Source organism: Sorex araneus, chromosome 6 (genome assembly GCF_027595985.1).
Source record: "Sorex araneus isolate mSorAra2 chromosome 6, mSorAra2.pri, whole genome shotgun sequence".
NCBI lineage: Eukaryota > Metazoa > Chordata > Mammalia > Eulipotyphla > Soricidae > Sorex > Sorex araneus.
The window spans coordinates 23,147,554-23,175,131 of record NC_073307.1 but is presented as its reverse complement, the minus strand read 5'-3'; the positions used below and the strand labels follow the sequence as shown (position 1 = coordinate 23,175,131).

The 27,578-nt window shown below is 44.7% G+C and overlaps 1 protein-coding gene across 1 annotated transcript; it reads right to left on the bottom strand.

Annotated features, from left to right (window-relative positions):
* Positions 1-194: 194 nt before the first annotated feature.
* CDC23 (cell division cycle 23) lies at positions 195-27,578 on the bottom strand. The gene is made up of 16 exons (XM_004609898.2): positions 27,418-27,578; positions 27,251-27,323; positions 22,957-23,094; positions 17,325-17,367; positions 16,393-16,498; positions 16,158-16,290; positions 13,641-13,818; positions 13,462-13,559; positions 12,338-12,419; positions 8,929-9,082; positions 8,700-8,819; positions 5,589-5,664; positions 5,206-5,267; positions 1,695-1,773; positions 1,498-1,617; positions 195-1,215 (listed from the first exon to the last, which is right to left on the bottom strand). The coding sequence occupies exons 1-16, from the start codon at positions 27,576-27,578 to the stop codon at positions 1,045-1,047; spliced, it is 1,794 nt and encodes a 597-aa protein (XP_004609955.1). The 3' UTR covers positions 195-1,044.

Below are 27,578 nucleotides of genomic sequence, written 5' to 3'. Positions count from 1 at the left end.
CTAACGCCAAAGAAAAACCAAAAATCTTAAGTATAGAGAACTTTAGGGGTGGAGAGATAGTACAGAGGCTAAGGACCATGCCTATAAAAATTCCTCCTCTTACCTGATCTAATAGATGAAGGCTGAGAGAAACTGTTGGAGGTAGAAGGGAAAAAAACCCAGACAATTACATAAAAAATATTTATTAAAACAGACCAGTTTGACATGAATTTATTGTTAACAAAAGTTACTTCCAAAGTCCGTGAAATTACCGGTAGCCCAGTCTCCTTGCGCTGCTTTGGTAGGGGTAGAGCTAACTATAGACATCCGTGCCCGAGGCTGGGGCCATCAGCAGTTCATCCGCGGTGAAATTCTTTTCCCCTTCTTTTATTCTGGGGCCATCAGCAGTTCATCCGCGGTGAAATTCTTTACCCCTTCTTTTATTCAAGTCTAGTAAAACACTTCCAATTTGAAAGCTTCTAGGAGACTCATCAAAGCCATGTGTTAACAAGAATGTCTCCTCACAGTAAAAACAAATACACAGTTTCACTCCATTTCAGTCTAATCTCTGTCATCCGAAGTCATGCCGAGCAAATCCAAGATGAAGATCAGATTTATGCAATGCCTTGACCTTCCTAAGGGATCCAGTGTCCCCACTGCCAGCAGAGGGTAGGGTGGCTGACTTCTCCCTTTTTGCCTCTAACATGGCCACACCCAGCAGCATTAAAATCTTTGTTCCGGTGGCACTGCCTGTGCTAAAGTGCTGTTAAAGGGATGTTTTAAAAGGGAAAAAGTCTGGGAGGAAGGCCAGGATCCACAGCCACTCTCTGAACAAAAGGGACACAGAAGTGCTTCTAATTGGCAAAAAACTAATGCTCGTTCTCACCAGGATTCTTCTGGGGTCTGCCTCTGAAAATGATTCTGATAAACTGTTCCCAAGGCTCCGTTTGCATCAGTACAAACATAAAAGAGCTAAGGTCCTTAAAGAACAAATGTGGTCATTTTTACATGGAGGTAAGGCTTAATATGGGTCTGGCAATGATGTGCTGGTTTGAAAGCAGCCAACTATGGTGTCACTGAAGACAGGTTGAGTGGAGAAACTCTGCGTGTGGGCGTGTTGTTAGCTGACAGTGTAGCAGGGAGGAAAAAGGGAGCAGGCATCTCGGTGGAAGGAGTCTCTCCTTGGTTCCGAAGCTGTAGGATTTGCCGGAGCAAAGCCTTACCCTCTTCCCGGGTCTGAAATAAAGTCAAATAAATTTCAAACTATGTCCAAGGTTATTGTCAAAAACAGGTTATAAGATACTGATTCATATATCCAGCCTTTCCAACTACCTTCTTATACTTCCCAACCCTGGATCATGGCAAAGATTTTATGTGTTCAAGGGCTGGGGATTAGAGCCTTGCATGGCATGTTGGAGACCCTGGTTTGATGGTTCCCTCTCCCCCACCCCTGCCCCCACCCAAAGAGCGTATGTTCTAGTCTAAAATCCAAATGTGTTCTTGAAGACAGATACTCACATCATTGAATGCACAACATTTTTGAGCACAAGTTGATGCTTCATCCCACAGCTTGCACTTAAAATAGTACTGGGCCAGATAGCGGAAAGCAGTGCTCTCCTCTAAGTGTTCCACTATTTCCTAGACAGGAAAAACAGGAGTGACTGAAGTGACAAGAGTAAGAGCAGCAGACCAATTCTCCAGCTCATGACACATACCCCACAGGAATAGATATCTTGGATATACTTGATGTAACACTGGGCAGCCTGTTCCGACTCTGTCAACTGCTCATGAAGCCTACAAAAGAAAGAAGTCTGTAAAGACAGTCATATCACAAAAGCAAACTAGTAACAAAACAGTAAACGGAGACCGAAATATAATGATACATGGACAAGTACAAATGTTGACATAAATGGCACAATGGGACTTAATCATTTTAGTTCCTTTGCTACTGGAGGGACAAATAAGTTCAGTAACATCTACCAAATTCTCTGCTAGTACTTTAAAAGATGTTAAAAAGATAACGGGCTGGAGTTGATAGCACAAGTTGATAGCACAGTGGGTAGGGCGTTTGCCTTGCATGCAGCTGACCCGGGTTCAATTCCGGGCTCAAATGTTGGATGGTTTTTTAATAGCTGAAATCTAAGAAGTAAGCTACAAAAATATTGATAGAGGGGCTGGAGTGATAGCACAGCGGGTAGGGCGTTTGCCTTGCACGCGGCCAACCCGGGTTCGAATCCCAGCATCCCATATGGTCCCCTGAGCACCGCCAGGGGTAATTCCTGAGTGCAGAGCCAGGAGTAACCCCTGTGCATCGCCAGGTGTGACCCAAAAAGCAAAAAAAAAAAAAAAAAGCAAAAAAAATATTGATAGATATAATTGTTTTGTATCTCATACTTCCATATATGTAAACACAGAAAAATAATCCTGAAAGCATGCATATTAATAATAGTATCTTCTTGGGACCAAGAAGTGCTCAGGGATCACTTAAGGTGGTGCTTGCATGGTGCTTGCAATTGATTCCAAGCCTCCTGCATGTAAATCGCACTTTGCAACCCATTAAGGTCTCTGTGTGGTACCTTGTTTTTGGTTTTTGAACCATACTTGGCTGTGCCTACAGGCTACTTCTGGCTTGGTACTTGGGTCTGCCTCCCAGTGATACTTTGTGGGGACCAAGCAGTACTGGGAATCCTGCCAGGGGCTCCTGCTTTGAAGGCACGTACTCTGGTTCATGTAGCTATTCTCTAGCCTTGTTATTTATTTTTTTCTTTTTGGGTCACACCGGTGATGCACAGGGGTTACTCCTGGCTCATGCACTCAGGAATTACTCCTGGTGGTGCTCAGGGGACCATATGGGATGCTGGGAATTGAACCCAGGTCGGCCGTGTGCAAGGCAAATGCCCTACCCGCTGTGCTACTGCTCCAGCCCCCATCCAACATTTTCTATGTCAGTAAACATGGTTTGTTTTGATTTTTTTTTTTTTTTTTTTTTGCTTTTTGGGTCACACCCGGCAGTGCACAGGGGTCACTCCTGGCTCTGCACTCAGGAATCACCCCTGGCGGTGCTCAGGGGACCATATGGGATGCTGGGAATCGAACCCGGGTCGGCTACATGCAAGGCAAATGCCCTACCCACTGAGCTATTGCTCCAGCCCCAGGTTTGTTTTGATTTTTAATTTTGGGGGGGGCCATACCTGGCAATGCTCAGGGGTTACTCCTGGCTCTGCACTCAGGAGTCATTCCTGGCTGTGCTCAGGTGACCATATGGGATGTCAGGGATCGGACCTAGGTTTGCCGCCTTACAAGGTAAGCACCTTACCATCTGTACTACCTCTCCAGCTGTTTACACGTTTACTGTACTACCCTAGTAAACATGTTTGGAGGAATATTATGTAAGACCCAAAAAGTAATAAAGTAGTGATTGCATTTAATTTTTATTCAAAACATTATGATAAACATAGTTTGCCTTGTAAACAATATGAAAAACATCCCTTTAGGCAGATCACTATTACCTAATTTTTATTTATTTATTTATTTTTTCTTTTTGGGTCACACCCAGTGATGCTCAGGGGCTACTCCTGGCTCTACATTCAGGAATTACTCCTGGTGGTACTCAGGGGACCATATGGGATGTCAGGGATTGACCCCGGCTTGGCCACGTGCAAGGCAAACACTCTCTCCGCTATACTATCACTCTGGCCCTATATTACCTAATTTTTGTTCAGTGTGGAAGGAAGTCTGCATGTTGAACAATACAGAGTCATCACAAAAGCAACTGCAAATGACAACATTAAAGTTGAAACTCAAAACATCTCAATGGAAAAATTTGCAATTGGTTAGAGATGTGCCAATGTCAACATATAAACAGAGCTCAATGAAGGTTTTTTTTTTTTATTATTTTGGTACCAGGGATTGAACCCAGTTGGACATATGCAAGGCAATCTGCTGTACTAGCTCTGGTCCAAGAAAAGAAGATTTAAAGAAAACTTCACAATAAGCTTTCGCAGTAAAAATGATTGGCATCCTTTAGGGAAGCAGTTTAGTAATGTGCATCAAGCAATTTATCTTAGCGGGGCTATTCCCCCCAGTCCATTCTTGATCCCTTGCCTACCAGGAAAGCAATTCTCCTTCAAAAAGAAGTGGTATTGGGGCTGGAGCAATAGCACAGCGGGTAGGGCGTTTGTCTTGCACGCAGCCTACCCGGGTTCAATTCCCAGCATCCCATATGGTCCCTGAGCACTGCCAGGAGTAATTTCTGAGTGCAGAGCCAGGAGTAATCCCTGTGCATCACTGGGTATGACACAAAAAGGAAAAAAAAAAAAGTGGTATTTCCTCACGTCAAGATAGCTCAATTTCAGTGCCAGGGAGATATCCCAGTAGTCAGTTGGGTGCCCTGGAACCCCAACACCATGGCCCAAGCAGTACCACACTGCCAGGTCCAAGCACTGAACCAGTTCAGTCCAGAGTTACCACCAGGAATGGCCTTGAGTTGAGAGCCCTCTGGCAAATCAGTTACAAAGAGAGCTAAAGGGGGCCAAAGAGATAGTACAGCAGGTAGGATGCTTGTCTTGCACGCAGCTGACTAGGGTTTGATTCTCCTACATCCCGTATGGGTCCCTGAGTACCACCAGGAGAGGAGTGATTTCTGAGCAAAGAGCCAGGATTAACCCCTGAGCATTGTTGGGTGTGGCCCAAAAACAGGAAAGAGAGAGACAGAGACAGAGACAGAGACAGAGAGAGCATGCTAAAGGGGCCAGAGTGATAGTATAGCAGGTAGGGCACTTGTCTTATACACAACCAACCAGGTTGGATCCCAGGGACCCCATATAGTCCCAAGCCATGCCAAGAGTAATCCTGAGTTCAGAGCCAGGAGTAAGCCCTGAGCACTGCCAGGTGTGGCTCAAAAACAAACCAAAAAAGAGCCAAATTTCCACCAGTGTTCATATACCCTGCTACAGCCTACATTCATGGAGGGTGATGTAGGGTCTGCTCTACATTTATTCTGCCCAGAGTCATTTCGAAATGTATCACATCAGTCACAGACCACACAATACAGGCAGATACGCCACAGGCAACCAATGAGAGCATGTGCTAGGGCCAGGCCACGGGCCAGACGTTCCCCACGCCTGCTCTGCAGCACGGAGGGCCTACCATTCCAGAAAAGCCCACCGAAATGCCAGTAATGTCTTAGTTTACTAAGTTTACTTAGTTTACTAGTCATTTACTCACTTGGCCAGTTTCACCAGAGCCATTTTCTCCACATCTCCCACAGCATAAGCTCTCCAGTAACACTGTCAGAAACATTAAGAGGTCACATTAACCATTGTCCCAAAGGCCATAACCAATCATATAACGTCTCAGATTTGGTAAGTCTCCCCCAAAGTGCAGATTTGCAGAATGTAAAGCATTTTTACTATCTTTGATAGGCTCAGGCTACATACTGACATTCCCAATAATGATGCCAACCCGGATTTGCTTTTTAGCTATGTATCTCTAAATACTAGCTTTCCTTTGTTCATAAAACAGAATGAAAGAAAAATTAGAAAAGAGCCTAATATTTTGTCCAAAAAGCATATTTCCACTCAAATACTCCAAGGTCCAATTTCAGTTACCTTTTTGGCTTCTACTAGTTGGTTGAGTTTCTCATAACATTCTCCTAGAGCAACCAGCATTCGAGAATCATTGGGTCTGCAAAGAGGAAAAGGCAGGCTTCAGCTAAGGCTCTGTAGATAGGTAAAGTTCTTGCTTGATGGAGCATTATTACCACCATAATTTTAAATCTAATTAAATGCCAGTCTTTATCTCAGTGCTTCACATAATTATATCATTGGTGTTCAAAATTAAGACATTGGTGGGAAAGTAAATTCACTGTCACTGTCACTGTCATCCCGTTGCTCATCGATTTGATCGAGCGGGCACCAGTAACGTCTCTCATTGTGAGACTTATTGTTACTGTTTTTGGCATATTGAATACGCCACGGGTAGCTTGCCAAGCTCTGCTGTGCGGGCGGGATACTCTCAATAGCTTGCCGGGCTCTCCGAGAGGGGCAGAGGAATCGAACACAGGTGGGCTGCGTGAAAGGCAAATGCCCTAATGCTGTGCTATCGATCCAGCCCAGGGAAAGTAAATTAGTCCAACCATTTTAGAAAACAGTACAATGCTTTCTATAAAAATTTATTTTAAAAAATAGGGCCTGGAGCGATAGTACAGCAGTAGGGAGTTTGCCTTGCACACAGCTGACACAGGTTCAATTCCCAGCATTTCATATGGTTTCCCGAGCACCGACAGTAGTAATTCCTGACTGCAAAGCCAGGAGTAACCTCTGTGCATAGCCGGGTATGACCCAAAAAAGAAAAATAGATAAACTTTGTTTTTTCTTTTGGGGTCACACCCAGCGATGCTCAGGGGTTACTCATGGCTTTGCACTCAGGAATTACTCCTGGCAGTGCTTGGAGGACCATATGGGATGTCGGGGATCGAACCCGGGTCGGCCACATGCAAGGCAAACGCCCTACCCGCTGTGCTATCGCTCTTGCCCCAAATAAACTTATTTTTTTAAAAAATCTAAAAATAGGGGGCCAACATTGATAGTACAGCAAGTAAAGTGCTTGCCTTGCACACGACAAACCTAAGTTTGATCTTGGCACCCATATGGTCCCCTGAGTCCCACCAAAAGTGATCTCTGAGTACAGCCAGGAGTAAGCTCTGAGCATTGCTGGACATGGCCAAAAAATATGGGCCACAGCTTTGATTCCTCCACCCCTCTCGGAGAGCCTGGCAAGCTACTGAGAGTATCTCGCCCGCATGGCAGAGCCTGGCAAGCTACCCATGGCATATTCGATATGCCAAAAACAGTAACAAGTCTCACGATGGAGACGTTATTGGTGTCCACTCGAGCAAATCAATGAGCAATGGGATGACAGTGACAGTGACAGGGGCCACAGCAATAGTACAGCAGGTTGGGCACTTGCCTTGCATGCAGTAGACCCAGGTTCAATCCCCAGCACCACATATGGTCCCCTGAACCCTGCCAGGAGTAATCCCTGAGCTCAGAGCCAGGAGTCAGCCCTGAGGACAGTCAGCTGTATCCCAGGAACAAACAAAACAGTGGCATATGTACATGATGAAATGCTATTTGGCTACTAAAAATAAACTAACAGGATACTCTTTTTTTTTTTCTTTTTGGGTCACACCCAGCGATGCACAGGGGTTACTCCTGGCTCTGCACTCAGGAATTGCCCCTGGCGGTGCTCAGGGGACCATATGGGATGCTGGGAATCAAACCTGGGTCAGCTGCGTGCAAGGCAAAAGCCCTACCCGTTGTGCTATCGCTCCAGCCCCTGTGACAGGATGCTCTTAATTGGAGAACTGAACCACACAACTGAGCTGGTATGGGGTTAGGGAGAGAGGGTTTTGGGGCTCTTGGGAGAGGGGCGGAGTACACCGGGGCTGGGTATGGTACTGGGATTGAGTGCATAAGGGAACATCATTATTAACAGCATTATAAACCACAGAAGCTCAATACAGGTTTTTTTTTTTCAAATAAAATAAAATGACAGGAGCGATCACATAACACAAAGCCAGGAGTAGCCCTGGAGCACCACCAGGTGTGAACCCAAAAACAAACAAAAAGCCTGAAATTTTGTTATCTGCAGGAAAATGAAATTCAAGGATTATATGACACAAAATAAGTCAACAGAGAAAAAAAAATGATATTCCCAGTCTGTGGGAAATAAGAAAAACAAAGCAGATGATGACACAAAACAAAACAAAAAAACAGTGACCTCTGATAACAGAACTGAGATTACCAGAAAGGTTGAGGGCAGGCAAAAAGGACCAAAAGAGGAAATTCAACAGGTGGTGGTGGTGGTGGCTTTTTAAACGAAAAAATACAATCAGCAATTAAATTAAGAAACATTTCAGGGGCTGGAGCTATAGCACAGCAGGTAGGGCATTTGCCTTGCATGCGGTTGACCCGGGTTTGATTCCCAGCATCCCATATGGTCCCCTGAGCACTGCCAGGGGTAATTCCTGAGTGCAGAGCCAGGATTGAACCCTGTGCATCGCCTGGTGTGACCCAAAAACCAAAAAAAAAAAAAAAAAAAAAGAAATATTTCAGTGCCACAACCCACCCAGCTAGTCGAACATTAATCAGAGAGAGGGAATGAGAGCTGCAAAGACGGGGTTGGGAGGACTGTATGAAACATACAGCGACTTCTTTGCAAAGCTAATTGACTTTTATAGTATGCAGCAAACAATGCATGGGAAAGACAAAGGTTGTAAGTTGGGCAAGCTACTCTATCTGTTATTGTTTTCAGCTGCTTATGCAGGCAGCTCCTTGAACTTTCTCAGCAAAACAAGATGGGCATGAGAATGTGGCTTCTGGTCCGACCAAGGCGGATCAGGTGCAGCCTTCCCTTCGGCCTCCCTTATCGGCTCAACCGCCAGGGCATGGCGCTCCCACAAGTCAAGTCTTTCCCCTGCTCATTCCCTTTTCAAGGAAAACAAGCAGGGGTTACCAAGGTCAGTCCACAACATTCTAGCATTACCCCCCCACCCCCACCACCCACCCAAATAGAATATACTAAATAAAAATGACCAGGTAACATGTACCAAGTTTAAATTCAGGTCTCTAACAGTGAAAACAATTCACTGTAATTTCTCAAAAGAGAAATTACCAGCTCTTACCATAATGCACACATTGTAAAGTCGCCAGACTTACCGAAGTTGGTGGGCCCGTCTGTAATAGTAAAGGCAGTAAAACGGCATCTTTAGAATCTCATAGGTTTGCCCAAGGCCATACCAGGCTCTATAGTCACGCTTGTTGACCTCAATGGCATGTCTAAGAAATGGACAAAGAGACCAGTAAGAGGGCAGAACCAAGGCTAGCAGCATGCAGAGTCAACACAGGCTCGCAGGATCTCACACCTGCCCACCCGCTGCCAGCTCACCTGTAGGCCTGGATAGCAGCAGATGTATTCTTCATTTCCATGTACTCGTGGCCCATCAGCGTCCAGGCACCGAGATATCGAGGATTCAACTTCAGCGCTCTCTGGAAATACAAGGCTGCTTTCTCATGCTGAGAACGCAAACTATAATAATTACCTAGTTGAAAAAAGGTAAAAAAACACGAGTGACCATGGGCTGGGAATAGAGCTTAGCATTTAGAAATAGAGTATTTACCCTGCCTGTCTGAGCTTCAATCACAAGCACTGTCAAAATGATAAGATGACACTACACGACTTAGTGGCTGGGTAGATGGAAGACTGAAGCTCATGTTTCATCTGAAGAAGCTCCACGTTTAATCCCTCATGCTGCTGGTCTCCCATGTATGGCTCAGAGGAACATCCCCCACCCAAATATGAATAACTAGAAAGATAAGAGGTCACTGGGGGTGGAGAGTTAAGTCAATAATGCTCAGGAGTTCAGCTTTGTATGACTTCAGCTTTTTCCCCAGGAAACACATTTTATCTATAATGTGTTTATAGATAAAATGTTTATAGATAACAGAGCAAGTAAGGTGCTTATCTTGCACACAGCCAACCCAGGATCAATCCCAAGCACTGCAGAAGTTATCTGGTAATATCTGCAGACATCTTGGATTATCACAGCTGGGAAATGGGAGTTAATCACATCTAGTGTGTATAGGCCAAGGGTAGGATACTTTGCATCTTTCCATGCAAAGGACAGTTTCATACCAACATACAATCTAATTTAAATATGTCAATAGTATCAAGACTGAGACACATTTTTTTTTTCTTTTTTGGGCCACACCTGGCGATACATAGGGGTCACTCCTGGCTCTGCACTCAGGAATTACACCTGGCGGTGCTCAGGGGACCATATGGGATGCTGGGAATCGAACCCGGTTCGGCCACGTGCAAGGCAAACGCCCTACCCGCTGTGCTATCGCTCCAGCCCCAAGACTGAGACACATTTTTTAAAAAATGTTTTATTAGTGAATCACCGTGAGGGTACAGTTATAGATTTATATATTTTCGTGCTTGTGTTTTGGTCATACAATGCTCGAGAACTCATCCCTCCACCAGTGCCCATTCTCCAACCACCGATGATCCCAGTATTCCCTCCACCCCACCTTGCCTCTGCGGCAGAGCATTCCTTCCCTTTTGTTCTCTCTCTCCCTTTGGGTGTTGTGGTTTGCAATAGGGGTATTGAGTGGCCATCGTGTTCAATCTATAGTCTACCTTTAGCACTCATCTCCCATCCCGAGCAGGTCCTCCAACCACACTTTACTTGGTGTTCCTTTCTCTATCTGAGCTGCCTTTTCCCCCAGCATGTGAGGCCGGCTTCCAAGTCATGGAGCCAACCTCCTGGTACTTATTTCTGCTATTCTTGGGTATTAGTCTCCTATTCTGTTATTTTATATCCCACAGATGAGTGCAATCTTTCTATGTCTGTCTCTCTCTTTCTGACTCATTTCACTTAGCATGATACTTTCCATGTTGATCCACTTATATGCAAAGTTCATGACTTCATCATTTCTAATAGCTGCATAGTATTCTATTGTATGGATGTACCAAAGTTTCTTTAACCAGTCATCTGTTCTTGGACATTTGGTTTTTTCCCAGGATTCTGGCTATTGCAAACAGTGCTGTGATGAATATATAAGTGCAGATGTCATTTTGACTATACTTTTTTGCCTCTCCGGGATATATTCCCAGAAATGGTATTGCTGGGTCAAATGGGAGCTCCTAAGACACTCTTGATATAAAGAACTTCCATCATTTTCATAGGAAAATTCTTACAAACTTTATTTATGTTAAAAGTGGTCTTTTTGGTTTGTTTTTGTGTGTATGTGGTTTTGTACTTGGGGAGGAGGGTGTTTGTTTGGAGGACACACCTGGTGTGTTTAAGGCTTACTCTTGAGAGCATTGCTTGGAAGACCACCACAGTGCCAGGGATTGAACCAGCGTGAACCATGTGCAAGGCAAGTGCCTTAACAAGCCTGGTACTATCTCTCCAGTTCCATTTATAATGGGGGTTGATGGGTATGGGGTACCAGAGATTGAACCCATTGATTCAGCCCCCTTACTGAAGTTCAAAACATTCACACATCTGACCCAGCCTTTCAATGCTAAGAACTTACTACACAGAAAGCTTTGCATAAATAATTTTTAAAATACCAAAAAAAGTTGCAAAATCACACAAAATAAATATACACATACAATTTTTTCCTGAACCACTTTCCTGGACAAGGAGCAAGAATTTCAGGACCTAACACATGCACTGAGCTAGGTCCACAATCAATCCAACATTTTTTATATTAATAATGAGCACAACTTAAACTTTCAAAAAAATGACTAAACAAAAATAACACATTCATATAATAAAATACTAAGTAGCTACAAAATAATAAATTAAAATTTAGCTATATTAATATGAAAAGAGACAAACTGTTAAGCTGAAAAAAATGTAGTTACTGGGACTGGAGCGACAGCACATCAGGTAAGGCATTTGCCTTGCAGGAGCCAACCTGGGTTCAATCTCTGGCAGCCCATAGGTTCTCCAGAGCCTGCCAGAAATGATCTTTGAGCACAGAGCCATTTATGACCCAAAAATAAACAGACAAAAATAAATTTTTTTTTTTTGCTTTTTGGGTCACATCCAGTGATGCACAGGGGTTACTCCTAGCTCATACACTCAAGAATTACTCTTGAAAGTGCTCAGGGGACCATATGGGATGCTGGGAATTGAACCTGGGTCAGCCACATGCTAGGCAAACGTCCTACCCACTGTGCTATCGCTCCAGCCCCAATAAATAAAATTTTTAAATGTAATTACAATAGTATAAATATAATCTATAGATACACACATATTTTTAGTATTCACATGGAAAATTATTTTGAAGTCATGATCACCAATCACCCAAAGTAGGATTTACCACAAAAGTTTATATTCTAATATATAATTTTGTTACCTTTAACACTTTATACTATTGTTAATTTACATTACTTAAAGACTAAATCTTTTTCTTTTCTTGCTTTTTGGGTCACATTTGGCAATGCACAGGGGTCACTCCTGACTCTGCACTCTGGAATTACTCCTGGCGGTGCACAGGGGACCATAGGGATCCTGGGAATCGAACCCGGGTTGGCCACGTGCAAGGCAAACGCCCTCCCCACTGTGCTATCACTCCAGCCCCTAAAGACTAAATCTTAAATTTAAGAAAAACAACTGGGCCCGCTGAAGAGCTGCATTGCTGCGGGAGGCCAGGGTCTGATCCCCAGCACTGCACGGTCCCCTGAGAATAGCTGGAAGCAACCCGCAAGCACTGAGCCAGAGGGAGGCGCTGAACTCCACAGGGGAGGGCCCCAAAACAAAGAAAGTAGTGCCTCTTACCAATTACACAGCATGTTTCCACACGATATTTATCAATCTCACACAGATTGTGAGCCAGATAACTCAACTCAGATTTCATGCTCTAGAAGAAAAGAGAAAGACAACCCCAGCATGAAAAAGCAACCCACTGATATTTAAAACAAACAAACCAGAAATCCACACACAGTATGAGACTAATACCCAGAGATACAGAAACAAGGGCCAGGAGATTGGTCCACTGGGAAGCTTGCCACAAAGCGGGAGGAGCAGTGCCGTTAGGACACAGAAGGGACCACTATGGCAGTGACAGCTGGAAATGATCACTCTAGATACAAACTGAGTGCTGAAAGGAGGTAAAGTGATACTGCAAACCACAGTGACTAAACGAAAAATGAGAGAGAGAGAGAGAGAGAGAGAGAGAGAGAGAGAGAGAGAGAGAGAGAGAGAGAGAGAGAGAGAGAGAGAGAGAAGTGTTTGCCACATAGGTAGGCTGCCAGGGTGAGGCAGAGGGAGGCGGGAGGGAGGGAAACTTGGGACATCAGTGGCTGGGAATGTCCACTGGTGAAGGGATGGGGGTTAAAACATTGTATGACAGAAATTCAATCATGAAAAATATATCTCAAAGTGAGAAAGGGAGACAGAAAGAGAGAAAGAGGGGAAGAGGGGAAGGAAGGAAGGAAGGAAGGAAGGAAGGAAGGAAGGAAGGAAGGAAGGAAGGAAGGAAGGAAGGAAGGAAGGAAGGAAGGAAGGAAGGAAGGAAGGGAGGGAGGGAGGGAGGGAGGGAGGGAGGGAGGGAGGGAGGGAGGGAGGAAGGAAGGAAGGAAGGAAGGAAGGAAGGAAGGAAGGAAGGAAGGGAGGGAGGGAGGGAGGGAGGGAGGGAGGGAGGGAGGGAGGGAGGGAGGGAGGGAGGGAGGGAGGAAGGAAGGGAGGAAGGAAGGAAGGAAGGAAGGAAGGAAGGAAGGAAGGAAGGAAGGAAGGAAGGAAGGGAGGGAGGGAGGGAGGGAGGGAGGAAGGAAGAGAAAGAAAGAGAAAGAGAGAAAGACAGACAGACACTATGCTGTCACTCATACAAGCAGGTGACAGGCCAACCTCAGAGATTCAGCACAAAAGGGCACAATCAAGTCCAAGCGAAGCAAATAGCTCACCCTGACATAAAGAAGGTTGGAGAATGTGTCCATGTTTTCAATTCGGTAAGGGTCTTGTTTCCTTAGCTCATTGAAAATGGAAAGGGCTTTGTCAATATCTGCAGAGAGAAGACTGTTCAGAAAACAGCAAAGGGTATCTGAAAGCATGTGATAGCATTTCATCATCCCTGTTCACTCACCTCTGATATTGTGATAAGCAACTGCAATTTGGGAAACAATATATGAACTCTTAGAAAAGCCAACATCAATGAGATTCTGATACTTCTGCAGCGCCTCCTCTATTAACTGCAACTCTGTATATATATGAGCCAGAAAAAACTCTTTCATCCAGGTATCTGGCAAAGACAGGAACTTCAGCTGTTAGCAGGAGAGAGGGGGACACAACATACTTTGAGCTCTTTTTCAAATGAGCATCAAGCAGCTATCTTCATCATCTAAAGGAATTTATCATCAAAATTGTATTAGAGTACCTAATCTTGAATCCAGTGCAATTGAATTAAGGGAGTAGGACTTAATTGATAACAAGGAGAAAGGACCTAATGGGGACAGGAAAAGATAGGACCTGAGACAGATCAGAGGGTGCGTGGGATTGGAACAGAACGAAGGAAGAAGAGAAAAAACATTTGAGGAAAGAACAATGACACAAGGAGAAGCAAAGCAGTCATGATGAGGATGTGTGAATAGGATAGGGAAGCTGCCTTGGTTTGAGGGAGGGTTACACGCTAAGGAGTAATGGAAAAATAAAGACGAAACGGAAGGGTGGGTCCTGTGCTGCAACAGGAAATGAAATGCTTTGGAAACCACTGCTGTAAGAGAATGACATGAGGGGCTGGAGCAATAGCACAGCGGGTACGGTGTTTGCCTTGTATGAGGCCGACCTGGGTTCGACTCCCAGTATTCCATATGGTCCCCCAAACACTGCCAGGAGTAATTCCTGAGTGCATGAGCCAGGAGTAACCCTTGTGCATCACTGGATGTGACCCAAAAAGCCAGAAAAAAAAAAAGAAAATTACATGAGGAGACAGTTAGAAAGGTTAGATGCTTTGCAAGTCGGGACTCTGGGATTACATGGTCCCCCAAGCTCTGGGACCAGCTGAAATCCCAAGTCCTACAAGGTATAAACAGGGAACCACATGTAAGACCACATGGACCCCAAATTCCACTAGGTAAACCAAAATAAATAAATAAAATCAATAAATTTCTACTAACATTGAATTGAAAGCAAAATTAACTCCATGAATAACATTGTCCTCTAATGACTAATAAAATGACTGTAATTATAAAAGCAATTTCATGTAAATTATTTCATTCATTAATAAATGCTCCAAATCTTTGTTTGTTTGGTTGGTTCTTTTGGAACCTCACTGGGTAGGGCGTTTGCCTTGTACACTCGGTCAACCCGGGTTCAATTGCTTTGTCCCTCTCGGAGAGCCTGGCAAGCTACTGAGACTATCTTGCCCACAAAGCAGAGCCTGGCAAGCTACCTGTGGTGTATTCGATATGCCAAAAACAGTAAAAACAAGTCTCACAATGGAGACGTTACTGGTGCCCGCTCGAGCAAATCGATGAGCATTAGGATGACAGTGATACAGTGATACCACCTCTGCTCAAGGATAACTCCTGGTGGGCTTAGAGGACCATAAGGTATGTTGGTCAGCTGCATGCTAGGCAAGTACCCTACCCGCTGTACTATCCCTCTGGCTCCGAATCTTTAGTCTTATGATAGCACAGAAAAAAAACCATAGTGTTTTAAAAAATAAATTAAGTTATTTAATACGTTAATAAATAAACAGGGCTAAAGAGAAGGTATAGCAGGCCAGCATGCCCTTCATACAGCCAAACCAAACTCAATCTCTGGCACTACATACAGTCCCATGAGCAATGCCAGGAGTGAAAGCATGTACACAGCTAAATGTGGCCCCCAAAACAATAAATAATTTTTTGTTTGTTTGGGGGCCACACCCAGTGATGTTCAGGGGTTACTCCTGGCTCTGAGCTCAGAAATCATTCTTGGCAATGCACAAGGGACCATACAAGATGTCAAGATTCAAACCTAGGTATCGTACCCAGGTCAGCTGAATGCAAGGCGTATATACATCTTACCCACTGTACTATCTATCTCTCCAGCCCCTAAATAAATATTTTTAATACAATCCTTGATTTAGAAATTTCTTTGCTATATTGTCCTTGGAATTAAAAGAGAAACTTCTTTAATAACATTTGATCTATAAAAAAGTCGGAAAAACATGATGTGAAAACATTAATATAAAGATAATCTAATATACCCAGATACTAATCCAGAACTAATTTCAAAAGTTAAACATTACTCTTTCAAATAAAAATTCAAATTCCCAGGGCTGGAGCAATAGCACAGCGGGTAGGGCATTTGCCTTGCACGAGGCTGACCCCGGTTCGATTCCCAGCATCCATGTGGTCCCCCGAGCACCATCAGGAGTAATTCCTGAGTGCATGAGCCAGGAATAACCCCTCAGCATCGCTGGGTGTGACCCAAAAAGAAAAATAAATCTAAATTCTCCCCCACACTTCCCCCACCACCAGCCAAAATTCTAAAAGTAAATGAGACCAGGGGAGCAAAGAGCTAATTATAGTCTAAGATTTAGCAAAACTTTGCCTCCCCCCACTCCATTACTACAGAATTGGAGCAGAGCTTCTTCACATAGTTCATCTCCATTTACCATCTCTTTGTCTGTAATCAAGTTACAGAGTTCGAGCCAGGCTCCCCAGTGCAAAGGCAAAACATGAGTAGCTTCCACAAATACATCGATGGCTTCTTTGACCAAGTCCAGCTTTCGGAGCACCACACCATACCTAGGAAAGAAGGAAAGATCCACAAACAAGATAATGCTTTAGAACATCTCCCTTGGACTCAGGAGACTGTGAGAGAATGTTCAAAATGACTGAAACTCTTACAGGTAAAGGCCAAATCCATCAAGCTCCCGCGCCTGGTGTTTTTTGCTGAGCTCCACTCTTAATTCTCTAAGAGCTTCATTTTTAACTTGTCCTTTCTCAAGGGGACCTAGAAAGGAAATAATCTCTGAGCTACAGAAAGATTGTTTGCCTTTAACTCATATATCTAGAGATTCCCTGTGGCAACAACCAGTTCCACCTGGAATTCCCAGCCAACATTCATAAGTGGCCACTGGTATCTGAAAAAAACTGTTCATTCCAAAGATCACAAACATAACTGGTCTGCAACCTACTTATCTTAAATCACAAGATAAATTGTTTTTAAATTGAAACAGTTATCATGGTGGGGACGGGGCAGAGCAATAGTACAGCAGGTAGGACATTTGCCTTGCATGCAGCTTACCCAAATTCAATCCCAAGGCCATCAGGAGTAATCCCTGAGCACAGAGTCAGGAATAAGCCCTGAGGACCGACAGGTGTGCCCCCACTCACCCAAAAGAATGAAACCAAAAGAAATAATTATCATGGGGCCAAAGAGAGAATAGAGTGGGGGTTCGATCTCCAGTATCCCATATAGTCCCCTGTGTAATGCCAGAAGTAATTCCTGCGTGAAAGCCAGGAGTGACCCCTGAGCATTACGAGGTATAGCCTCCAAACCAAAAACTAAATAAAATTAATTAAAACCAGAAGACTCAATGAAAAGATCTTCATATTGCAGGGCAGAGTTCAGTGGAAAAAGGCTTCATAACACCAGGCCATTTCCCATGAGTCAGCGCTTAGCTGGAGCTGGATGACAACCGTCAGCTGTGTTCTCCCACTGGCGACAGACTCCTCGGGCCACTCACATATTTATTATTACCTGCCTGACTCTTGTAGACATTTGAATTTTGCAACCTCTGCCCCAAACCAAAATGGAAGTTGAAAGGAATTCATACCTAGACTATCAACTGTTTCATCATCCTTCTTCTTTTCTCCAGACTGTAAGAGAAAATAAAACAACCAGGTCATTTTTTAGCTAATTTTAAAACACATTCTAAAACCAAAAGACTGATTCTACTTAAAGGGTAGAGTCCAAATCCAACCACTATGGCATCAATCAGTCACTAATTTTTTCTTTCTTCTTCTTTTTTTTTTTGTCTTTGCTGCATCTTTTTTTTTTTAATAAATTTTATTGAATCAACATGTGGAGGGTTACATAGTTCTCTCAGGATTATGTCAGTTATACAATACTCAAACACCCTTCCCTTCACCAGTGCCCATATTCCATCACCAACCACCCCATTATACCTCCCGCCCCCTCTCGCCTCCCCAGTCCCCGCCCTTGAAAGTGATAAATTTCACTTCGTTTACGCTTTATCTTGGTTACATTCCATGTTTCAACACATAACTCACTATTGTTGCTAGGGTTTCCCCCTCAAAAAGAAAAGACAGTCCTACTGTCAAGGAAGCATTTGATAGCTCTCCATTGCTGAGAATGTAGAGATATTAAGTCCCGCTGTTTGTTACATAACTTTTCTATTTTTTCCCCCCCACCTGTCCCGCGCCACCGAGTTCACGCCTGTTTAGTAATCACCACGCTGCCTGACAAAGGGAAAAAAAAACACGAAAAAGATGGTTATTTCCCGTCATCAGCCGGCGTGGGGCTCTGGCTTAGTTGATAGTCTGGAAGAATGTCTGCCAGCAGTTTCTGGAACCAAAAGTAATATGCTGGTATCGGCCCCAGCTCGAGGTTCCACCAGCATCCCGCTGTTCCAAGTACATAATAATTTATTCCCTTGTATTCCATTCCCATGCCACCAGGTCCGTGTCAGCTTAATGGACATCATACTATGGTTAGCGCCACGCCGAGTTTCTTCCCGAGAAAGAAGGGTATTTCTTCTCAGCCGGCGTGGGGATATGGCTTAGTTCAGTCTATAGATATGGCTACCACTTTGATTGCCTTCAATATTTCAGCAAGAGACTTACTATTCTTGTTAGGATTTCCCACCAAAGTCCGACCAGTTAAGAAGGAACCATTTCATATTGGTTATGATTAAATGACATTAGGTCGCGCGGCCATGGCAGCGGCCTCGCAGCTTTGAATTTCTGTATAAAGTCCAGGGAAAGTACAGACAGAAATTACATGTCACTACAAACTTTAACCCTATTATGGTCCCCCCAAAGTCCAACCCGTTACAAAGGAACCATTTCATATTGCTGATGATTAGATGACATTAGGCTGCCGCGGCCGCGCGGTTTTGGGTTTCTATATAAAGTCCAGGGAAAATTCTGCCTAAAATTCTATCGCTACAATCTTTTACCCTTCAACAAAAAACTCAGTACTATTGTTTGGAGTTTCCCCCCCACGTTAAGCCCTGCCAAAAAGGAACATTTACACGTTGCTGACAATCAAGAGATATTAGGTCGCGCGGCTGCCATCGCAGCCGCGCAGTTTTGGATTTCTATATGAAGTCCAGGGAAAATTCTTTTGGTAATTGCATCACTCGCTGGCGGTTCAGTTGCCTCCGGGGTCGATCTCGTGTGGCGGCACAAAGGAGCGTCCCCACATGGCTCAGTGCTTAAATATCATTGGCACAGGGCGGATCCGGAAGTCCCGCCCCATCGGCTTTCCCGGGCTTCCTGCATAGTCTAAAAACCGGCTGTTGCCTCGTTGCGTTCAAAAAGAAAGAGTTGAGAGAGAAAGGACCATATCCCGCTGGCCGCGCCTGGGCCAGTAGCTCCGAGCACACAGTTTGGAGGCATTTTGGGGGCGCCGCTCGTGTCTAGAGTGGTTCAGTTGCCTCCGGGGTCGATCTCGCGTGGTGGCACAAAGGCTCTTTCTTATTTTTTGTTTTGTGCCCACTTGAGCAAATCAATGGACAACTGGACAACAGTACTACAGTGCTCTGATTTTGGGGGGTGGGGCACACCCAGCAGTCCTCAGGAGTTACTCCTGGCTTTGAACTGAGGAATTATTCCTGGCAGTGTTCAGGTAACCATACGGGATGCCAGGAATTGAACAAATGAAAGACAAACCCCCTACCTGCTGTACTATCACTCCAGCCCTGGTCACTAATTCTTTCCTTCTTTTTTTTTTTTTTTTTTTGGTGGTGCCTAGGACTGAACTTAGAACCTCACATGGGCAAGATGCATGCTCTACCACTGAGCCATATTCCCAGCCTTGCTCAGTAATTTTTAAACATCTAAAAGCCCCCACTGCCCAAATTTATAATTATTTGAAAACCAAAATAATTATGGGGCCAGAGAGATAATACAATGGGTAAGGCGCTTACCTTGCATGCATCCAACCCAGGTTTGATCCCCGGAATCCTATATAGTCCCCCAAACCCTGCCATGAGTAACCACTGAACATGACTGGATATAGGCAAAAAATCATCATCATCATCATCATCATCATCATCATCATCATCATCATCCCATTCATCGTCAATTTTCTCGAGCAATCTCATTAAAGTCTACCATTCGTCCTAGCCCTGAGATTTTAGAAGCTTCTCTTTACTCGTCCTTCACAACGATGTCGCATTGGAGGCTCTTTCAGGGTCAGGGGAATGAGACCCAGCATTGTTACTGGTTTTGACATACAAATACACCATGGAGAGTTTGCGAGGCTCTCCCATGTGGGCAGGAAACTCTCAGTAGCTTGCCAGATTCTCCCAGAAGGAGAAGTAGGCTATAAGATGTTGTGTGGCTGTGCGCTTCCGGGAGCTTGGTTTTAAGTCTCTCAATGTTGGCCGTTAGTTAGTGGGATTAGACGGTGCTGGGGGCAGTCCCTGGGTGTGACCACCTAGCTACTAGAAAATGGGAAATCTGGGTGGAAGAGGCCCAGTCTCGATCCAAGCAGGCTTAGAGGCAAAAAAATAGGCAAACAAAAGAAAATTACATATGGTATTATCACTGTCACTGTCACCCCATTGCTCATCGATTTGCTCAAGCGGGCGCCAGTAACGTCTCCATTGTGATGCTTGTTGTTACTGTTTTTGGCATATCGAATACGCCACGGATAGCTTGCCAGGCTCTGCCGTGCGGGTGAGATACTCTTGGTAGCTTGCCAGGCTCTCTGAGAGGGATGGAGAAATCAAACCCGGGTCGGCCACGTGCAAGGCAAATGCCCTACCCGCTGTGCTATCGCTCCAGTAGCGTGGTGGAGCATTCTAAGGCGCTGGATTAAGGCTCCAGTCTCTTCGGGACGTGGGTTCGAATCCCACCGCTGCCAATGGTATTAATGATAAACCATTAAAAATATAAGAACTCTTACCTGGGGACTGGAGAATAGTGGAGTGGGTAAGGTGCTTGCTTGCACATAGGAGATCTAGGTTCGATCCCTGGCACCACATAAGGTCCCTAGAGCACCACTGAGAGATCCCTGAGTTTAGAGCTAGCAATAAGCCCTGGGCACTGCTCAGTGTGGCCCCAAAACAAAAAAACCAAGGGGGGTTGCGGGGGAAGAACCCTTAAGCCAATATTGTTACTAAACAATAAAAGGAGGAAGGAAAATATGTACTTGCTTTAGAATAGAATGCCAACGGCAAGTAGTCAATGAGGAGAGATATTGGAATAGAAAACCATCATTTTGCAACATCACCATAAAGACAAATACTTCAGCAAAGAATTAACAATAGATATTAATCTAGAAGAAAATTTTGTGGTTTTTATTTTGAGGGGGGGATTTGGGCCATGTCCAGTGCTGCTCAAGGCTTTCTCCTGACTCTGTGCTCAGGAATCAGCCTGGCAGTGCTCAGGGTCTATATGGGATGCAAGAGATTGAACCCAGGGTCAGCCACGTGCAAGGCAAACACGTGATCCACTATACTATCTCCCTGGCTCCTAAAGAAAGTTTTTATAGGTATAGAAAGCTTCTTTGACCTTAAAGTGTGTAAAGTTGCTCTGCGTGTTGGAGGTTCAGATTCGATCCCTAGCACCCATGATCTCCCAACACTGCTGGGATCACCCTCTGATCACCTTGCCAGGAACAGCCCAAGGACCACTAGGTATGGCCCAAAAGACAAAAATAAAAACAACTAAATATATAGAGAGGAAAGTGTATCCTTCCAGATTGCTGATTTACTGCAAGGAAAATACAGTGGATAATACTTTAACTACCTGACCACAATGAATATTAGCAATGATATTAGCAGATAACTACTGGATATCCACTTACCACTAGATGCAATGACCTGAGGATAATTCACTTATCAACCAATCTGCTCAAGAGTCTGATCTCAATAAAGTCACACAGAAACATAACATACATCCAAACTAAAGAATGTTCAGGAATGACTCCTGAGAAGGAAGGCAGGTGTGGTCTCCCCAAAACAAAAACAAAATGCAAGAAAGTTATGTTTTGGGCTGGGAGCACAGCTCACAGTGCCACTGCTTGCTTTGTGTTTAAGAGCCCCCATGTTCAATCTCTGGCACCATAGGGACTGAAAATAACCCCTGTGCATTCAGTCAGAAATAGCCCCCAACACCACTGCTTATGATCCAAAAATAAAAACAAAAAAGGAGAAAAAATCCTTCCATTTTATACATGGATAAATCTTTTTTTTTTTGGGGGGGTTATACCCAGAGATGCTCAGAGGTTACTCCTGGCTTTGCACGCAGGAATTACTCCTGGCGGTGCTCAGGGGACCATATGGGATGCTGAGAATCGAACCCGGGTCGGCCGCGTGCAAGGCAAACACCCTACCCGCTGTGCTATCTCTCCAGTCCCTCAGATGGTCTTTTGAGCACTGCCAGGAGTAAGCCCTGGATTTTTGCCAAGTGTGGAAAAAAAAGAAAAAAATCAGATCTGTAGTTATTGGGACAAATGGGAGGTAGAGGACTGGTGTCTAAAGGTACAAACTTTCAGTTGTAAAGTATTGATATGTAATTTCCAATATGATGACTCTGAGGACTGTTAACATAATAAATTAACATTGTTATATGATAATATTAAAAGTTAAGGAAGGGGGCTGGATTGATAGTACATCAAGTAGGGCATTTGCCTTGCACACGGCTGACTCGGGTTTGATCCCCGGCATCCCATATGGTCCCCCAGGACTGCCAGGAGTAATTCCTGAGTGCAGAGCCAGGAGTAACCACTGAGTATCGCTGGGTGTGGGGAAAAAAGCAAAAAAAAAAAAAAAGTTAAGGGGGTAGGGCTGGAACAATAAATAGTACAGCAGGTAGTGAGTTTGTCTTGCATGTGACTGACCCAGGTTTGATCCTCAGCTCCCATATGGTCCCCGAGCACCGCCAGAAGTAATTCCTGAGTGCAGAATCAGGAGCAACCTCTGAGCATCTCTGGGTATAACCCAAAAATGCCAAAAAAGTTAATGGAATAGATTCTAAAAAGTTCTCATGACAAGGGAAAAACATTTTTTAACCTGAGATAAAAGATGTTAACTAAATTTATTGTAATGATCATTCTACAATATATGTTACATAAAAACATTGGGTTATATACCTTAAACTTATAGGCTAAGAAAACCGTAGGGGACAAAAAAAGAAACCCTAAGACTTTCCTCAGTTCATTCTAAGTATGGATCCTTCCCTGAAAGCAGAATGATATCTGTAGGTAAGCCTCACCAGATATCTTGAATACATGTACAGGAAATAGGCTTTCTTGCTCTTGCAGCCATGCAGGAAATGTGCTGCCCGATCATACTCTTTAACATCAAAGTAGGACTTGGCCAGAGTATATGCATCCATATCCTGGGCATCTTCCTAGAAAAGAGAAACGTATGTAAGTGCTTGGTAAAAGGACAACGAATATTCAAATCCCAAAAGCATACCTATTAATTTCAAAGTGTAAGGAAAAATAATTACATCCCTCCTCCCACCAACCATATACATTTAAATAATTTTTAAATTTTCATTTTATAAATAGGTCCAGAACTTTGTTTTCAAAGTATTTTTTCAAAATCGAGTTAAGAAAAAAAATTAAAAGTTGGGGCTGAAGAGAATAATACAGTGGCTATGGTGCATGCCCTGCTTGCAGTTGACCATGGTTCAGTCCCTGGAACTATATATAGTCAGTCCCCTGAGCATTGCCAGGAGTGACCCCTGAGTACAGAACCAGTAATAAGCACTCAACATCACCCGATATAGCTTCAAAACAAAGCAAAAAAAAAATTAATTAAAAACCAAACACCCAGGAGGTTTGCCTCACGTGCTGGGGGAAAAGGCAGCTCAGACAGAGAAGGGAACACCAAGTAAAGTGTGGTTGGAGGACCTGCTCGGGACGAGAAATGCATGCCGAAAGTAGACTATAGATTGAACACGATGGCCACTCAATACCTCTATTGCAAACCACAACACCCAAAAGAAGAGAGAGAGAGAGAACAAAAGGGAATGCCCTGCCACAGAGGCAAGGTGGGGTGCGGGGGATGTGATTGGGGGGTGGGAGGGATACTGGGATCATCGGTGGTAGAGAATGGGCACTGGGAGGGATGAGTTCTCGAGCACTGTATGACTGAAACACAAGCACGAAAATATGTAAATCTGTAACTGTACCCTTAAGGTGATTCAATAAAAAAAAAAAACACTTAAAAACATGTGCTGTTTTGGCAAACATAACAGGAAGTTGAGTAAGCTTTGATTTTAGGAAGCTGGCATCAATCTGATTCCTTGATTTCCTAGTTTCATGATATTAGTGGGGATGTTACATAGCTTCTCTGACTATTCGCTTTTTCTTCATCTGTAACAATAACAAATTTTATATGACAAAAAAAGTCATGGAAAATCCAGACTTTTAAAGTCCTACATAAATTCAATAGAATGTGCAATGTCCAAAATATTCTACTCATAGAAAGTTTGAGATTATTTTACAGCTGAAAGCATAGAATACAGCCAAAATTCACCTCCCCCCTCCATGACTTCCCAGTACTCCTGGAAGCACTGACAGTCATCCCCCACAAATCAACTCCAGCACCACCATGTAAGCTCTACAATCGGCCTTGCTTCAGAGACCCATAAATAAATCTCAAAAGAGATCAAAAGCCACAGATAATCTCGGACCCGCGTATGACTGAACAGACCAGGGTAAATCAGAGGAGGCGGGTTGGCCTGGTACCCACCCTGACAGCCACTTGTTTACACAATCCAAACTCGCTGTTATGTCCCTGGACTGACCCAACCGTCTCAGGACAGACAGCATCGAGACATAATCTGCTGAAAATTCAGGTATTTGGGTTTTGTGATGAAATCTTCAGGCTTTCTCGGGATCAGGATGGGCTACCTCCCCCCATTTCCCTGTACTTCCAGAAGCCTCAGCAGTCATACCTACACCCAAAGTGGCTACCCAATTGGAAAGCTACTCCATCGTTACTGTCCCAATAAAAATACCAAGTGCCCTGAACAAACACCATGACCTCTTGGCACCTGTATTGCAAACCATAGTGCACAAAAGGAAAAGGAGAGAGAGAGCGAGAAGCAAACTGCCTCCCATAGAGGGAGGCTGGGGTGTTGGGGGATGGTGGTAGGGAAACAGGAGACCTTGGTGGTGGGAAATGTACACTGATGGAGGGATGGGTGCTGGATCATTGTATGACTAAAACCCAATTATGAGCAGCTTTGTAATGATCTATCTCACAGATATTCAATTTCAAATTTTTTTTTAAAAAAGTAATGTGGAGTTGATGCCCAATTCAATCAGCTTAATCAATGGATGTATAAATAGCAGTACTCCTACATAACACACACAAGTCTCACAATAGAGACATTACTGGTGCCTGCTCGAGCAAAATCAACGAGCAACGGGATGACTCCTACATAAAAAAAAGAATACAGCCACAATTCTTTTATGCAGATTAACAAAATGATGCACATGTAAGTAAAAAAATACACTCCACCCAAATTCTAATAAAATGATTAAAATGATAATTCCACTCTGCTCATTCTTTCTGGCCCAAAATCACCAATATAAAACTGGAACCAAAACTGTTTTGGGGGCTAGAATGGTAGTACAGTGGGTATGATGCTTGCCTTGCACTCAGCCAACTAAAGTTTGAGCCCCTGGACCATATACTCCCTTGAGCACTGCCAGGAGTGATCCCTAAGCACAAAGTAATGAGTAAGCCCTGAGCACTGTCAGATGTGCCTGCCCAAAAAACACTAAATTAACACATTATAAATGTGGCCATTCAGCTTAAGCTCTGGTGATTCTTTTTATATTCACTCACCATTTGCTCATCTCCCTTCTCTTCTCTACCTCTCAACTGTACTTTTCTGAACTAACACCCTCTTAAGTGTGTCTAGGATGCCGGGAGTCAAGAAACGCCTTTTTATCTTTTTGGGGTTTTTTTGGTTCTGTTTTCCTGGTGGTGCTCAGGAGTTACTCCTGACTCACTCCTGGTAGGCTGGGGGACCACAGGGGGTGTGGGGGATTAAACCCTGGTCAGCTACGTGCAAGGAAAGCACCCTACCCGCTGTACTATCTCTCCAACCCCAGAAATGGCATCTTGAGCAGAGAAGATGGTTCACAGGGCAGAACACAAGCATAGCATGCAGGAGTCAGGGCTTGCAAGTCCCTCCCGAAGAACAAATGAAAGACATCTTGGTCCAGGGAAATAACTCAAGAGTCAGAGGTGCATGCTTTGAAACCACAAAACCCAAAGTAGATACTGCACACAGCACCCCTGCTCCAGATCCACAAGGCACTGCCCAGCACCACGGGCCCTCCAACACCGCTCACTGAACAGTCTGGGGCACCTGGGAATGGTTTCTGTTTTTTTTTTTGGTTTGTTTGTTTTTTGGATCACACCTGGCGATGCACAGGGGTCACTCCTGGCTCTGCACTCAGGAATTACTTCTGGCGGTGCTCAGGGGACCATATGGGATGCTGGGAATTGAACCCGGGTCAGCCGTGTGCAAGGCAAACGCCCTACCCGCTGTGCTATTGCTCCAGCCCCTGGGAGTGGTTTCTGGATGGTCGCATGAAACGGCATTGCAGGGGCTGGAGAGATAGTAGAGCAGGTAGAGCACTTTGCCTTGCATGTGGCAGAACAGGGTTCGATGCTCAGCACCCCAAACGGCTCCCTGAGCACTGCTAGATATGTTCCCTGAGCACAGAGTCTGGAGAAAGCCCTGAGAACCGCCGAATGTGGCCCCCAAACAAAAACAACAATAAAAATTCTGACTACACAGAATAAAGGAATCTACTACACAGTACTGGAGCGATAGCGCAGCGGGTAGGGCGTTTGCCTTGCACGCGGCGACCAGGGTTCGATTTCTCCATCCGTCTCCGAGAGCCCGGCAAGCTACCAAGAGTATCCCGTCCGCATGGCAGAGCCTGGCAAGCTACCCGTGTGTAATCGATATGCCAAAAAACAGTAACAACCAGTTTCACCCTGGAGACATCCCTGGTGCCCGCTTGAGCAAATGGATGAAAAACGGACGGCAGTGCTACAGTGCTACTGCACAGTACAGACCACAAATAAAATCCATCCCTGTATCCTTTCATTTTTCCCGCTATCCCCGGAGAGTAGATACGATCCTTTGTAATTTGAGAAATGAGAAATGAGCTCAGGAGTTTAAGCCACACTCACGAGTGTGGCCAGAGCTTCCGACCCCCAGAGCCAGCTCCAGACTCGAAGGCGTGTCTCCCTCCAAAGCACTGCTGTGACACAAGCCTCCTCACCTCACCGCTATGAATACCACTTAGGCAACAACATGAACCAGACGATGGAGCCTGAAGCAAGGAGAGTTGGATCCGGGAAAGTACTTCTCTCCAGCGTTAACCGATGAGAAGCATCGGATCTTTCGAAAGCAAGAAATTGAATAAAAACAGTGCAGAGACTTGCTCGAGAGACCCGGCTGTCCCGACGCCGGGCGCCCCTCTGCAGCCCTCGCGGCCAAGCGGCGCGCTCGGGGAAGTCCTTACCTCCGTGATGGGTGGCGGCGGCTGGAGCTCGGCCAGAGGCAACGGCGGCAGGGAGAAGGCCAACTCGGCGGACCTGCGACAGCCACACAGACCGCGTCAGCGCCGCGAGCCCCCCTCACCCTACCCCCCAAGGCCAAGCCCCGTGACTTTGCAGCCACATAACTCACCATTTGCTGCTGTGCAATAGACCCCGCTCTCGGGTTAGGCCGGCAATAAGTAGCAGCTGCTTTTTAATTTCCCGCAAATTTGAAAAACCGCTGCTCGCTGACAGGACGGGCATCGCCGCAGCCGTCACGGCCACCGGGACTACAGAAGAGCTCGCAGCCAT

What these genes read in the sequence shown, in the direction of transcription:
- CDC23 (XM_004609898.2), bottom strand. Translation starts at nt 27,578, where the DNA reads ATGGCTGCGAGCTCTTCTGTAGTCCCGGTGGCCGTGACGGCTGCGGCG. An exon ending in GATGGATTTGGCCTTTACCT is followed by an intron (nt 16,291 to 16,392) that starts GTAAGAGTTTCA and finishes CTTCTTTCCTAG; the next exon opens with GTATGGTGTGGTGCTCCGAA. An exon ending in AAGATATCTATTCCTGTGGG is followed by an intron (nt 1,618 to 1,694) that starts GTATGTGTCATG and finishes TTTCCTGTCTAG; the next exon opens with GAAATAGTGGAACACTTAGA.